Consider the following 16,315-nt stretch of genomic DNA (forward strand, 5'->3'; position numbering starts at 1 on the left):
CTGTCCAATTTATCAAGAACCTGAAAAATGAATTCAGCTCACTGACAATCCGAATTTAAGTGCAATTACGAGTGAAAAAATGTTTAATCTATATTATATTAGTAGGTGGGCAATTATAATTGCATTTCAATTTTAAAAATCCATTTAGCAATAATAAACATCATAAATTATTGAAAATTATTAATATTTCCTTAAAACTTATTATAATTAATTCGTTAAATTATTTTATTTATTTATTTAATTTTACATTAAACATAAAATATTTATTTTTAAAATAATTTTAATGGAATTTTTGTAAGCAATTTTCCTTATCTCATATTGTTTTCGTAAATAAACAAACAAAATTATAAAAATATAAGGAATGCCATTTGAAATTGTTTCATTTTTTTTTTGTTTTTTTTTTACGAACTTGATCATTGATATTCTCAATTAAAAGCTAATTTTAAATTTAATGAATTTAATTTTAATACGTCAAGTTGAAATGCAAAACAAAATAATAAAAAACAACAAATAAAGAAAATTATGTCAATTGTGTGATGTGTTAAAGACATTGGAATTAGATCGTAAAAATGCGAAATAATTACTTATTTTCTTATATACATACATACATAACGCACATACTTAGGTAATTTAGATTTTAGAAATATTATAATAAGCACAAAATCTATTTATATTTTTTTGTAGGTTTATTACTTGCCGCCGCCATATCATGAAAATGTTTTTTGTCTACTAAAATTAATGACAATTTAATTTGACATACATATCTATATATATTTATATATTATGTGTATATGAGTATAAATATAAAATAATCTAGTATTATTAAAATTGTGCAATAACAGTTTGGTTTTTTTCAAAATGAATTCATATAATTAAGTAATAAGCATAATGAGGCTTATTGTGAATATCGAATCACTAAGATATAGTGATATTTATCGTAAAAGTTTCAAAAAATTTATTATAGACACGAATCATTTGTATATATGTATGTAAGTTGGTTTGTATTTACAATAATAACATTGAACTTTTTACGATAATTATCACTATCACTACAATCACTTAGTGATTCGATATACTCAGAATAAGCCCCTTATGATCCTCTAGGGTAGCGTTTGAATTACACATACTTATGTAATTTTTTACATATATTCACATGTAGTCTAATTTAAAAATTTTAGATGAATTTTATTAAGTACCTCCATATTCTAAATCCTATCAATTATTTAAATAATATTTTTCAGCATTACCAACCCGAAAAAGAAATTAAATTTCAGCCGCAATTATTTCAGCATAATCTTATATCAATATAGAATAATGTAAATCCAATCAGTTAAATTGTACCGATACTACTTAAGTAAAGAATATCTGCATATAACAGAAAATTAAACTGTACCAAGTTATACATAATTAAACTGATTGCCAAATTATGGAACGCTTCCTTGATCATTTCAACTAATCAAAATTACAAAGTCAAATACTCAATTATTACTTATGCACATAATATGTGTATAATATACATATATATATGTAAGTATGTAAGTATATTAATGTATGTAAATAAGTATGTTCTGTTTTAATAAGAAATATATACTTAATCATTTAAAATTAATACTAAACAGAATATTGTAAATATAGGTAGCCATTATACACAAATGTACACATTATAACATTAAGAATCTGATTCAATGATTAAAATTATTAAAATGTATATATATACATACATATTTGTGTATATTATTTCTTACCATACATATTGTTATGTTTTCATACTATAAATATAAATTTTAATTTTAATAAAAATCTATGCTTTTAATCAGAAAATGTCTTTCAGTTGACCTAAACAAATTTTTTATATTCCAAAAATATCAAATGTGTATGTACATATGTATATCAGCTATTACGTAGGTATGTTCTCACTTTCTTATTATAAGATATTTATTAGAGTCTAAGTATATTATGTTCAAATTTCTTTCATTTAAAAAAATAATTGAGTACTATAAGTAGTTGTAATAAGTTGCATAAATTATTTGTGTCCAATAAGCTAATTTGTTACTTTTTCCTCTAATATTTTACACTATTATCTCAGCGAAGTTTTCCTTAGGCCGAATAAAAGAAAAAATATCCATTTTTTATCAATTTTTGTTTATTACACCATTTTACATACATATACATACATGTACATATGTAAATAAGTTAAAATTGAAAAAAAAAAAACAAATACTTATATAAAATTCAAGAATTCTTATTTAATTTTAGTTTATGTGATTTTCTGAACCGGTTCTAAGATGTGATGTGAAAAACCGCTTATACACGAAAATTCAAAGAAGAGTAAGTAATATTAAACCCTTATTATACTCGTAAAAGTATTTAAACAAAATCATTTCAGTTCAAGGCAATCTTAAGAACTCAAAAATACAAAAAGAAGAAAGGACGCTTCCATTTTATTTAATAGCCAGGGTTGCTATTGACAAAGCAATTGGGATTTGTCTAAAAACAAAAGCAAATATGTAATAAGTAATTAATAACGAAATTTTATGAAATTCTTGTTTACTGTAACGATATTTCTTTTGTACAAATTTAAGAAAAAAAATGCAACAAATATCGTTTTCAAGTACCGTATACTATCAAGGAGCTAAGCATGGACAATCTATTTAAAAAAAAAATTGTTTTAACAATCGTACAATTTGATTACAAAAAAACTCATATCGTATAATTTAGTTGTACCTACCAATTTTAAGCATGGTACTCATAGAATATAATTTTTTTAATCTACATTTTATTGAATATATAATTAATTAATCTCTTTTACATATTTTGAATTTATTCCACAGAAAATTGCATTTCGTAACAATACATAGGCATATTCCTGTCGTCAAAAAATAAACAAATTGAAATTAGGTCGGCAATTTTAATAAACATTTTGATATCTTACAATACTTATTACTTATTGAAGAATTCTTGAATCCGAAATAACTATGTAATAATTACCTTATGTACTAATGTCACTATAGCATTTATGTACTACTTATTTAAAATATGAATAAGTATACAAGTTCACTATTGATATTTAATTTGACAATTTAAAAATTACCTACCAATTTCGAAAATTTTCCTTTTTTATGTTTTTTAAAATTGTACAATACCAATGTATTGTAATCTATTGTGCGTATAACCACAGGCCACAAATAAAATTGTTATATTTTGGTATTTCAAAACGAATAGTAAATTTAGAATACCTATCATACGAAAGTAATCATACAGTACCTACACACAGAGATACGTAAATTGGTAGTAGAATAGTATATTATGTTCAAGACCTCATCAATGATAATCGAACTTGAATTACTTAAGAATTTACAGTTCATGAATATTCTTCAAAGACTATGAAAACTTTTATATATAAATATATGTATATAGTATCCCTATACTTATTGAAATGTATAATTTCTACTATGAATTGCTGTAAAACTATGTAAATGCACAAATTGAACTATGTTTGTATGTATAGGTATTAAATGCTTAGTTAATTTTAAATTTGTTGATATATACATTTTAAATAATTTGAATAACAAATGTACATATGTATTCATAGATAGGTACTTATACAGTGTTCCCACTCGGTAAAAACAAAATGTATCCAATTTCGAGAAAAAAATGTATCCAAAATGTATCCAACCTCTTAAAATGGTCTAAACTTAAATACTAAGTTGTCTTATTCTGTACAAATTAACCCATAATTGAAATTAATTTGCTTTATTCCACAACATAAGTTTTATTTTTTTTTAATAAATTTTAGTAAAGAAAGCACATACAACTTTTATTACATTTTACATGTAAAAGTTAAGGAAAGAAAAAACATACGTCTATGCTTTGCAGTTGTTGGACTATGCTGTAAAGATGATTCACCATGAAAACGGACAAATTTTAAAAAATATGTACGGCCAATGCATTTTCTATAACACCTAGCTTACACTAAAATATTTCTGGTACGTTCTTGTATAAATGTTAGATTTGAATACAGGAATAGGCAGTTAATAAAGTATCTTTTTTACTTTCTTCTAAAAAATTCGGAAACCTGCTTAGAAAAGGCAGCAAATAACCTTTTTTTGAAAATAAATCAACAATCACGATTAAATATCACCAGCATTTTAACTGTTTTGTAATATTTATTTAGTGTTTGAAAAAAAAAATGTAGCCATATTTCAGCAAAATTTTCAAATGTAGCCAAATTCGACATTTTAGCAGATTTGAGTATCTTTGTATCCAAGCTCAAATTTAAAGCAAAAATGTATCCAAATGGATACAATTGTATCCAAGTGGGAACGTTGTACTTATATTTTTTATTTTAAATACACACATGTACATATGTATGTAATTCACAGTAGCAAGTTACTTACTTAATATAAATAGGTAGTTGATCAGTTGAATTGAAAGGGCACGGCTGTTTATATGTATGAAAGTATAAAAATTTGTACTTCTTTGTAACAATTTAAATTCTCTTAATTTTTTTTTCATTAAAATGTGTCAGCACTGTTATATTAAACTAATACATCTGTTATATTAAACCAATACAACATTTGTTATCTATTATTATCGGCAGTATGGTTGTTGTAGGTTATAGATGAACACAATAGACAGACTGAAAATTGTGCGCTTAATCCTCAGTTCTTTTAAGAATTTTCACTTTATTAAGTATTAAGTATATTAATTAACAATCTTTTATTATTAATAAAATTATTTCGAATTTAGCAAATTCTATAGAACTTTTTCTTAAACAAAATTTATATAACAATATTCACAATTTTATATTTTCGAAATTTCATAAAAATAATCTTTTCAAAGTAAATTTTTACGTTCATTTCAAGATTTTTACAAATTTAAATAATATATTTTGTTTTTTTTTGCCACTATAAAATTTAATAATTTAACAAAAAAAATGTATAAAAATTGACTTGAAAATTAAGAAAAAAAATTTTCAAGGTGACCTTTTTTCGAAAATTTTTCTAATAATTTAATTTTTTTCTATGTTTGTTTTTTCATTTATATCTGACAGGTTTCAATTCACAAGACAAACTAAAAGATTGTTCCAAATTTACTTTACATTAAGTTCTTAATGCATATTATATTATACATATATGAAAGTATACAAACATAAACAAACAAGTGAAATAAAATTAAATGAAAAATATTTAAGAAACTTTTTCTTAATTTTTGAAAGTTAAAAAAAGTAAATTCGAAATGTCAAATAAAAGCTTAAAATCATATGATTTTTGTTTATTATTTATTATTTGTATATGCAACTTTACATATTACTACATATATATGTACGTATATTTAACTATTATGTATATATATATATACGTATGAATATACTTATATTATTATTTAATAATAGATTTCATTGATAAAATATTGCTATAAAAGTGAAAATAAAACTAAACACAAACACAACACTATAAAACATGTGTTTTTTGTTTACATCGACTATTGAGAATATTCACAATGATGAAAACAAAGAATGGAAAAATGTTACAAGTGTGAGAACATGGAAATAGTATAAAATACATGTGTACATTATATAAATTAAAAATATATAAAAAAATATATATAAGTATATAGTTACCCTTTCATGTCAAGATTCAAGGCCAGGGTGAAAATTTTTTTCCCAAATGGTCTTCTGTTATGCATAATGCAAATTTGTAAGTGCATAGTATATACATACATAATATGTTAGCATGTAGGAATTTAATTATAGACTGTTGACAATTAGGTTAAAATATATAAATAGAAGTTTACATTATTTATGAAGTAAAGAAATTTTTTAATTACACAAGTTGAATTAATTTTATACACACACATTAAACGTACAGCCAAAGAATTTGCATTTCATATTAACAAAATACATATTCCAAGATTCGATTTGTAATATCGCCATAAGCTTATTAATGTTTCAGAGTCATCTTTTTCTAAAAAGTAAATTTTTCATCTTACCAATAAAAATTGTTAGATTAGATATTTGAAATTGAATTACCATTTGAAAATATTCATAGGTAAAATTTCGGAATGTTTTTCAACGATTAATGCCATTATTCTGAGAGACAAATCACTTAATGATAATGAATATTCATCGTAAAAGTTCCGATATCATTAGCGTAAATATAAACTAATTAATTTGTGCAAATTACAAATGAGATATACAGAATCAAATAACTACTGTTATTGGTTCCACAGTACTGCCACCAATTTTGGTCGCTATTCTTGAAGATTAAATCCCTCAATTGTATATTCAAAGAATATAATATTGTTTGGCCTTCTTGTATAGTGTCAATTTTATAAATACATAATAAAATTATAAAATTACACGATGTAGTTATTATATTTTAAATAAAATTTGAATTCAAATTTGAATTAAATATAAATTAAATTAATTTTAAAAGCTGCACTAGATTATCATACTCAGAAGGTTAACGTTGGCTGTAAATTTTTAAATCTTATTCCGTATTAATTTGTTCAAAATAAATTTCGATCGATTATAATAAAATTAATAAGAAAAATTCATAGTAAATAAAAATTTAGAATTTATGTTTTAAATATTAAGTATATTTGTAAAAAAAAAACTATTTTAACTTAAAAAATTTTGTTCTCTTTTCTTTTTTTTTTGTATTTACATTATTGCATTTGTTAACTTTTTTATATATAAATATTAAAATAATTTCTAAATTTTTTTTTTGTTGCTATTATTTATTTCCTTTGACAATAGTAAATACTAATGGGGCATTTTCATCTTCTTCTACTTCAGCAGTTTTTGTTGGATTTGTTTCAGCATCATCATAATCTACTGACGATGATCTCATTAATTTGAAATGTGTTCTTTCATTTTTATTTAATAAAAGTGTATTAGGGCGAACAGCTAAAATTAAAAATAAATATTAGTTATCTTTAATTTATATTTGTTTTGTAAAAAATTTTTTTATAACAAAATTAAGTTTTTTACCTCCAGAACCAGCTGATAAAGATCTACAACGTTCAAAATTTTCAGGTTTTTCATATAAATATTCTAAATGAGCGATATTTTTATTAATTGCTAAATTATCTTGTTTAATTGATACTCTTCGTTCTGGTTTATATATGCTTGTTGGTCCTTGTTTTAAAATTGAATCTCTACGGGCTGTTGATGGAGAATTTGGAATTGGTGGTCTACCACTACTAACAGTTGTTGGTAAATTTATCATTATACTCTCTAAAAGTTTTGAAAAAAAAAAAAAAATAAATATATAAATATAATTTGCATTAATATCAAATTTTAAAATATTAGAAATACATTTGTACACTTAAGTAAAATGTATAATACACAAAATAAATTGGTTAAAATAAAAATTTACCCGGTCCTACACCCAGTATTAGTTCTTTTTTTGCTATAAATATAATAAAGTAAAACTAAGTTAACATCATTTTAAATATTCAGGACACAGAGTGAATGTTAATCATATAAATAATATAGTTTTTATAAGAAGTTAACAAATGGTAGTTGTTTTTATTTTTTATAATTCAAACATAGATTATTTTAAAAAATATTTTTGTTTAAGAATAAACAAAAACAGAGGAAAGTAAAAAATTCAAGTTTGAACATTTTAAGCAATTAAGTTGTTGATTTTTTTTTAATAAAAACAACAATTAATTTTTTTAGTACATCAAATATTTTAACTGGTAAATAAAGAGATGTTTGAATGTGCTTTCAAATAATTTGAAGTGCTTAAGATTCTTGTGATTTCTTTATTTTTTTTGGAATAATTTTATTAATACGTGTGCAAATCAATTAGCATTTGAGATCATCTTGAAAACGTCACCAGTTTCATCTTATAGTAAATTATAATTATGTATTTCAAAAAATATTTTGAATATTCTATATGTATACAAAATAAAATTTATTAATTATAGTATATTCTCAAAAACTCATTTATTAAATAAAATTATTATTATTTTAAGCCAAAAAGTAGTGCAAAATTAAAGAATTTAAAAATAAAGTAACTTCAAAAATTCAAAACAATCATAAAATTTCATTTTAAAAAGATTTTATTTTTAATATTATTTTGTTTTTTTTTTTTTTTTTAGTAATCAATAAATCAATTCTAAATCCAATATAATGTAAGTATCTACGCCATTTTGTATTTTATTTATTTCTAATTACAAAAAAAAAAAAAAAGAAATATCCATGCAAGTTATTCATTACAAAACATGAATTAAAGCATATGACAAAACAGAATAGTTACAAAAAAAGAACATAATTCAAAAGACAATAATAACGAAACACTAAAAACAGTACGAATTTTTGATTAATATGTGCTCCGAATCGATTTTTAACAAAACCAATTGAATTTAATTGTGTTAAAATTATATTTTAACAAAGATATTAATTGAAAATGAAATACAAGCTTATTATTTAAATTATTAATGTATGTGCATTCTATGAAAGAAAGCTTGTGTACTGAAATAATACACAATATTAAAAATATATACTTATATTTTTTAAAATAATTATAAACTAATTTTTAGCAAAATACAATAATTTTAATAGAAAATAAAATTACTTTCAAAAATTGTAATTATTTTGTCAGTTTCTTTATTTAGCGTTATAAAACTTTTTAAAATTTCCAATTTTCCACCAACACCCAATACAATTTAGAAAACATATAGAGCCAATAGAATATAACATATACTTATGTAAACATGTATATATGTAAATTTTTAATTAATTTAAGAAAAATATTCAGGAACCAAAGGCATGTTTAAAAAAAAACATATTCATAATTTATATTAGTGCTTTTAAAAGGTTAAAAAAATTGTTTTTGTTTTCTTATTTATTAACTGCTCAGATGTTGCGGCAAAAGTAGGCACTTTTTTTTACATCTTATATTAATTTTGGAAGACTTAGGATTTGAAGTGATTTTCTTTTATTAATTATAATTTATTAAAAATTAGTGTGAAAATCTACACACATACAGTTTATGATCAGCTGGTATTAATAAAATAATTTTTATGTTTAAACAAAAAAAAAAATAGGAAGGAGACCTTTTCCAATCATAAAACATTAATAATCAAAGCTATTATTTGCTGGTATTTTTATTCGACGACCTCTCAAAATCAATGAAAATTTCAATAAAATTAAATATTATTTAATCAGAAAATAATCATACTGAAATTTGTTTTTTTTGTAACTTATCTAGTTTTGGCACATGCTTCTTACAGTTATTGTTAGTTCCAAACATTTTTTTTTTTTGTATTTTTTTTGTAAAATCACCACAAAATTATATTAATGTTAGTTTATTACATTGTGAATTTTTTTTTTTTATAAATCTTTCAGATTTTCTGTCTTTTTTTTCTTTTTGAGACCCAATTTTAAGATTTGTTTAATTAAAAATTTCTATGATAATGTTTTTTTTTTAAGTTTATATACAGTTTTTTTAGTTATACCATAAAATAAATAAAATTTAATTTTTCTATGATTATATTTTTTTAATAATATAATTTCCATGAAATGCAAATTGATTTTGACTTGAAAGTTAAAATTGTAATTGACTATTTCTTTCTACATGTACAAACTTTTAAAAAGTTTTAGCAGTATAAAAAAAAATATCAAAAGGTTTTTCTCTTTAATTTTATATTGGTTTTTGATAAAAATATGTACCTACATTTATATATTTTAAATATAATAGTTTATAAACTCGAATTCGTATAAAAAAATATTATTACAAAACGACAAAAAATATATAGATGAATTAAAAAAATGTAAAAGAAATTAACATTACAGCTTATACCGAAAAAATAAGATCAAGTAATCTGTCAAGAAATTTTATATACAAAACTTTTTTTCAAAATAAAGTCCAGTTTTTTAAATCGAGTCTTTTTCAATTATATCAAAATCAATTTGCTAAATTATTTGGGGTAGATAAATATTATTTACGTAAGAAAAAAAAATTTGTTACTTAATGCTACTGTTAGTAAAAAAAAAAAGAAAATAAACAAAAATTAAAATAAAATAGCATGTAAAACCCACTTAATATTGTTAAAATCCAAAATATTATCTTTTGCCGTTTTGATATAACTCTAAACTAAATTGAAAAATGTATTTTATAAGGTTCAAAAGATATACAATGAAATAAAATAAATGAATTTTAATGCAATAAAGTGAAAAACATTATTTAATTAATACAAAATTTTGTTTTCTTTTGCAATTTATAGGAACAATAATTAGTTAACATTTTATACTTTATAAATAGTTAGTAACTTTTATATATGCTTGAATCTTATAAAAAAAGTATTTCGATTATATCAAGACGGTAAAGATTATTAGAAAACTAAAATAGGAAAACCTCCTATCGATATACATAATATTTAATGTTTACTTAAGAATAATAATAAAGAATAAAAAAGTTTAATAAATAAAATACTGGGCAAACAAACATGAAAATTTTTTCCAATAATAAAATAAATATATTAAAAAAAGTAATTATAATTTCAAGAATTCATTTTTTATAATAAATAATAATAAAGTGGTACTTGTATGAAATTAAATGAATATAAGTAATTTAATAAATGAGTTAAAACGTATTGTTAAACAGTTGGATCCAAACTTATTTAAATTAATATTTCAAACAATAGCTTTTAATATTGCTTTTAATAACTTTATATTGGTTATTTGAAAACCACTAAACCGAATCAATATAGAAAAATAATGCTCACATGGGACAAATGTAAGTAATTACTTACAAAATAACTATTTGTTAAATTATAAACAATGGAATGAATAACGAAATTTCCTTAATTTAAATATATTAAGTTTTTTTCAAAAATGTTATAATACTAATAATAATAATAAATTTATAATAAAGAATATAAATAAGTTTATAATATTTTATAATAAATGAATTCTTGATGAACTTCTTCATAAATAAAAAGTGAAAAATAAATAATAATAAAAAAAAGAAAAGAGGTAATTATCTAATATAAAACCAGATACAACGTTATTTAAATTTTAAAATCCAAATGCCTTTTGAGTTTTGAATTAAAATTAATGATATTTGAGATATAATTATTTTATGTCTATATTTTATCTACAAAAATCAATATTTTTTTAGTATTTTGTTTTTTTTTGTTTTTTTCTTTTAAAATTCAATAATGTTATTTTACAATCTAGTATCATCAAATACATTACAATCAGATGGCATAACAATAACAGTCTGTCTCGGACTATTGTTACTGTCATCTGATTTAGCTGATAAAGCAGCTGTAGTAGATATTGCTTTATTTGGCGTTGAAGTAGTTGATGTATTAGATAATAATATTGTTCCTGTTGTAGTTGATGATGTTGTAGTTGATATTGTAGTTGGACTACCACCATTTCTTAATAAACTATTATTACTTTTAAGCATAATGTTATCTTTAATTTGAATACTATTATTAGCATGAATATGATTTGCATGTAATAAATTAAAATGTGTATTATCATTTATAGTAGAATTAATAGTGTTATGATGATGATTGCGCAAAGAATTATTATCATCCATTGGTGAACCAAACTCAGAAGATTCTCGAATTGGTGCTAAATGTTGTGCTAATAACATCTCACCTGATGATAATCCAGATGGGCTCGGTCTATCACTGTTTGTAACATCTTCATAAGCATCTTCATTTAATGTTGATAATGCTCCAACAATCATTTGTTCTTCTAATGTAACCTAAAATTAATATATTTAAAAAAAATTTGAATATTAAAAATACGCAAAAATCCATAATTTTTTACAACATAAAACAAAAAAAAAAAAAATATGATTATAATGAATAGAAAACGAAAACTGATCATCCATATTATCTACAAGAAATAGTACGTAATTTTCAAATACATACTTGCAATGCAAGGGATTATATTAAAAATATATAAGTATATTATATTGTATTTTTTAATTCGATTAATAGGAATCGTTTAAAATTAAGAAATATAAAAAATAAAAACAAGTTTATTCTATCATAAGTATAAGTATGGGGTTCTTGTCATATAAATCTCAAAACAAATTATTTAATTAAATTTTATTTTAATTAATTTTACGTGGATTTTTAGTAATTCAAAAATATAAAAGATTTTTCAGTATTTTAATTATATAGTGCTTCAAAAATTAATTCTTAGTGATCATATTAAAAAAATAGAAACATATCAAGTAAACGCTATTTTTTTTTCCAGTTAATTAAAGTTAAATTTTCAGTAATTATAACAAATTATATATCTACATTTTATGTACATTTTAATAATAGTAAAGATTGATAAATGTTCTCGCAACGAGAAAACATAAGGTACAACATTTTTAAATTGAAAACTGAAAATTTTCAATTTTGGAGTAATATAAAGAGCTTACATTTAAATAATATTCGTATATAAATTTAAATATTAACGCAAATAATGTATAAATAATATATATAGTGGAATTATTATCACATAATGTAATTTTATTATTTATGAAATATATAAAACACCAATTGTATAACAACATCAATAATTATAAAAACGAAAATCTAAATTCAAAGTAAAAACATTGAAATTCAAAATTTGAAATATTTATAGTGCTATAAGACTTGTATGTGTATGTAACCATGTAGTGTATCTAGAATTTCCTTATAAAACAATAGAATTCGAAAAGAATTAGATAATCTTGTAAAATACAAGTAATATATTAAGTAAAAGAAAATAATTAGAAACTTAATTATTTTTTAAATTTCATTTTAATTAAATCTTATAAAAAGGTACAAGAGAAACTATAAATTACAACAAAGTAATGAAAAGTAAATAAAAAAAAACCCATAATTTTACATAAATGTTTCGTTAACATTATAAATTTGTAAATAGTTATTAGGAATTGTAGATGATATTCAAAGAACATGCAAAACTCTTTGGTTACGAAAGACATTTGTTCGCATGTTCTTTTGTTACAAAAAAACATGCAAAATTAAAATTCTTTAATCACAAAAAAAAAAGAGGAGAATATATGTAAATTGAAAAGGAATTTGAAAAATTGAATTATTTTGCAAAACATTGATGTAAATTTAACTAAGGACTATGTATTTTTTTAACTTAAGTATCGTCTCACATAGATTTTTTTTTAATATAAAATATATTACTCAACAAAAGTTAGTTTCTATTAGATGTTGTAGTAATAAAACTAAATTGGAAAAATATTGTATTATTGTATCTCTGTACATGATCAACTTTTGTTTGAATAAGTTTTCTAACTATAAAATAATGTTATTTTAATTAAAAATTAAAAAATATTAATATTTAAATTATTGAATATTTAAATTAAAAAAAAAATTGATCATACACATTGAATATTTTATTATTTTCATTTAAAAAATATATTTTAAAAAGCATAATTGATTTATAACATGAATTTTAGCTTAAAATAGAGCAAATAAAAAGAAAAAAATTGAAATCAAAATTTTAGATTATGGCCAATTTTATTTTTTATAATTATGTGTTTTACATGACATAATGACATCATAACCTTAGTTTTCATCCCTTTCCTATTATCATTTTAATATTTACAAAAAATCATAAAAACAGCAATAATTTTGTAGTTACACATTCATTATCTTCAATGCTATATTGTTGTTTTGTTTATAAATATTGATTACCTGTAGGTATTCGTACTCAAGAAGTTTATTCTGCGTTATTAATATAAGAATGAAAAAATTTAAAATAAATTTTCTATGTTTTGGGACAAAACTAAAAAAATATAAAAGCATTTTTGGTTTTTTTTTTTATATATGTATCTTAATTCGACAATGAGAACCATGATAATGGAGTGTTGTTAAACAGATGTATTTATAGCTCATTTTCCTTACTATTATATTAATGACATCAAAATTAGAAATGTTCTAATCAAATTTCAAATTATTAAAGAGGAAGTTTATCAATATAAAATACAAATTATGTTTTAATTCATTTAAAAAATTTGTATAAAAATAATAAGGAAATGAGCTTTTTATCACTTATTTACTAAAATTTTTTATTGAAAATATTTAAACTTTTGTTTAAAGAAATAATGCAGAAATTTTTATTTAACTTTTGTTTAATTTTTTTACCGAAAATTAAACACATTTATAAGGATTCTTTAGCATATACAAACTAAATCAAATTAAAATTTCTGCAATCTATTAATTAAATTTTTACTTAACTTTTACGGTTTTAATAAATCTCACTTCAAAACATCCTTTTGATAATAATAAAATGAGATTTTAAAACTTAACCCCTATAGATCATTTAAAAGTTTTGTGTTTTTTCTTTTATAGGTTAAGTTTTAAATAAATTTACCTGCTTTTCCATCTGCGTCGATTTCCTTTGCGTAGGTGGTGGAACAGATGGCACAATACTTGCTGTTGGAGTTGAATCCGTAATATCTATAACAGTACTGGACTCTATCGATTTTTGTTTATTTAATTTTGTTTTAGAATGAAATTTCTCACAATCCCTTAAAATAGTTATTAATAGGCGGAATAGTTCCCAATGACCAAAATTAAGTTCCAATACCTTAAAAATTTTTTTTGTAAATTAGTTTTCATATTGTTTTGATATTTTTATTCAATCTTACCGATTTTAATTCATTAAGATCACAATATTTAAGTACTCTGCCATTAATTGCATTTTGTTTTAATATCGGAGATAATTTTTCTATAGTTGGTCTTAAGTCTTCAATTTTTTCTAATAAATTAATCACTCCATCTGTTGTTAATTCGGATAAATTCATTTGCAATATATCCTCCTAAATGATATATAATATTATAATATATTCATTAATTTAATATAATATTATAAATTGAGTATTTAATTAATTTTATTTAGCTTACCGGGAATGATGATGATTCCATTGCTTTTAATATTGCCTCTGAAGGCGGTTCAGATAAATTATTAAATAAGTTTTTATTTTTATATGCAAATTCAGCTGTTGCAGCATTTGAAGCAGCCATTTGCATTACAGGACTATAATTATTTCCATCACTATAAAATTGGTATGGCATAATAGATGATGGTGTTGCTGTTGGATAAATTGGTGGAATATAAGGAGTACCAGTAGGTGGCATAAAACGAATAACGTTTGAAGCTGATTGTGGTTTTGTTACAATTCCTATTGGTGCACCCTCATCTTCAAACGCTTGTTGATCTTCTTTTAACACTTTACGTAAATAAGGATCTAAATTTATTGTAAAAGGCAAAAATATTCTTAAATCAGATACTAATAAATCTGATTTATGTAACTGCAGAAATGCATCTAATTTTCTTTCATCTCTATCCAATTCTAATAAGGGTGCGGCTTCTCTTAAACAGCTTATTTTCGGTCTCACTCTATAAAAAAAAACACAAATTAAATTTTGCCTTTTAAATTTGTTTAGTTTATCCTATTACTTTTCATATACACTTTGTAATGATGCTGTGTCATCCAAGGCATCACCATTTTGGTCATGTTGAAGAACTATCATACTAGCTCTTAATGGCCATTGTTCCGTCAAATTGATCCATGAACTTAAACGATACCAACTAAAATCTATTTGGAATGCCTTCAGTAGTCGAACTAAAAGAGTTCAAAAATTATTAAATATCAATTAATTAAATATCATCGAAATTTATCATACCGGTAATATATATAACATTCATTAATCTTCTCATACTCCGAGGATTTACATCACTAAAATAATCATCTGTTAGAATTATTTTTGATAAATCTAACACACCAGTCTGTGGATTCTGTCCCAAACGATGCAAGTTAGAACCGATTGAACTAGCAATTGATTCAGACATGCGTAGTTTTTTGGAGCCAGCTCGACTAGGTTGATGACTTGCCCTAAGTTTTTCTTGACTAGACATGATTTCCGAAGCATTTGATAATCTACGAGCTGAAGCGGAATGACCTAAAGTTGGCTCATCAGATTGAAAATCTAGATAAGTACGTTTAAAGGCTAAAGCAGTCATTTGAGCTCTTTGTACTTTACGTAAACCAGAATTTTGTAAATAAACTGGCAAGTGCACCAAATTTCGCAAAAAATCATGACCACCTATGCCACCTTCTGTAAACAAACGACGACTATTAGCTTCTGCAGCTTTGGCTATAACATGAGGATCTACAGCTATTAAAAGTACAAAAGGCCGATTCGGTGATTGAAGTAACGTTTGTATTGAACTTAGCACGGATAAAATACGTTCAGTATCACAGCAATCTAAAGCATCTACAACACCAACAAGTCGGCTTTGTTGGCTGGTAAAGGCATCTAGGCA

At 22.5% G+C, this 16,315-nt stretch overlaps 1 protein-coding gene across 11 annotated transcripts in view; it reads right to left on the reverse strand.

Moving 5' to 3' along the window:
* Nucleotides 1-6,584: 6,584 nt before the first annotated feature.
* Nucleotides 6,585-16,315, reverse strand: part of LOC129616039 (kinase D-interacting substrate of 220 kDa) — a 68,158-nt gene continuing 58,427 nt past the window's right edge. For 7 of the 11 annotated variants that reach the window (XM_055531482.1, XM_055531475.1, XM_055531478.1 and 4 more), the window contains 10 exons: nt 15,676-16,315; nt 15,449-15,614; nt 14,893-15,388; nt 14,637-14,807; nt 14,360-14,575; nt 13,681-13,710; nt 11,627-11,735; nt 7,383-7,415; nt 6,995-7,240; nt 6,585-6,910 (listed from right to left, as the gene is read on the reverse strand). In XM_055531482.1, coding sequence (XP_055387457.1) covers nt 6,738-6,910; nt 6,995-7,240; nt 7,383-7,415; nt 11,627-11,735; nt 13,681-13,710; nt 14,360-14,575; nt 14,637-14,807; nt 14,893-15,388; nt 15,449-15,614; nt 15,676-16,315 — 2,280 coding nt within the window. In that variant the 3' untranslated portion in view covers nt 6,585-6,737. Of the gene's footprint in view, nt 6,911-6,994; nt 7,241-7,382; nt 7,416-10,253; nt 11,736-13,680; nt 13,711-14,359; nt 14,576-14,636; nt 14,808-14,892; nt 15,389-15,448; nt 15,615-15,675 lie in introns of those variants that run through there. The other 4 variants (XM_055531476.1, XM_055531477.1, XM_055531479.1 and 1 more) reach the window with 4 other exon arrangements.

The sequence above is a fragment of the Condylostylus longicornis genome, unplaced genomic scaffold (assembly GCF_029603195.1).
Source record: "Condylostylus longicornis isolate FDR11 unplaced genomic scaffold, ASM2960319v2 ptg000160l, whole genome shotgun sequence".
Taxonomy (NCBI): Eukaryota; Metazoa; Arthropoda; class Insecta; order Diptera; family Dolichopodidae; genus Condylostylus; species Condylostylus longicornis.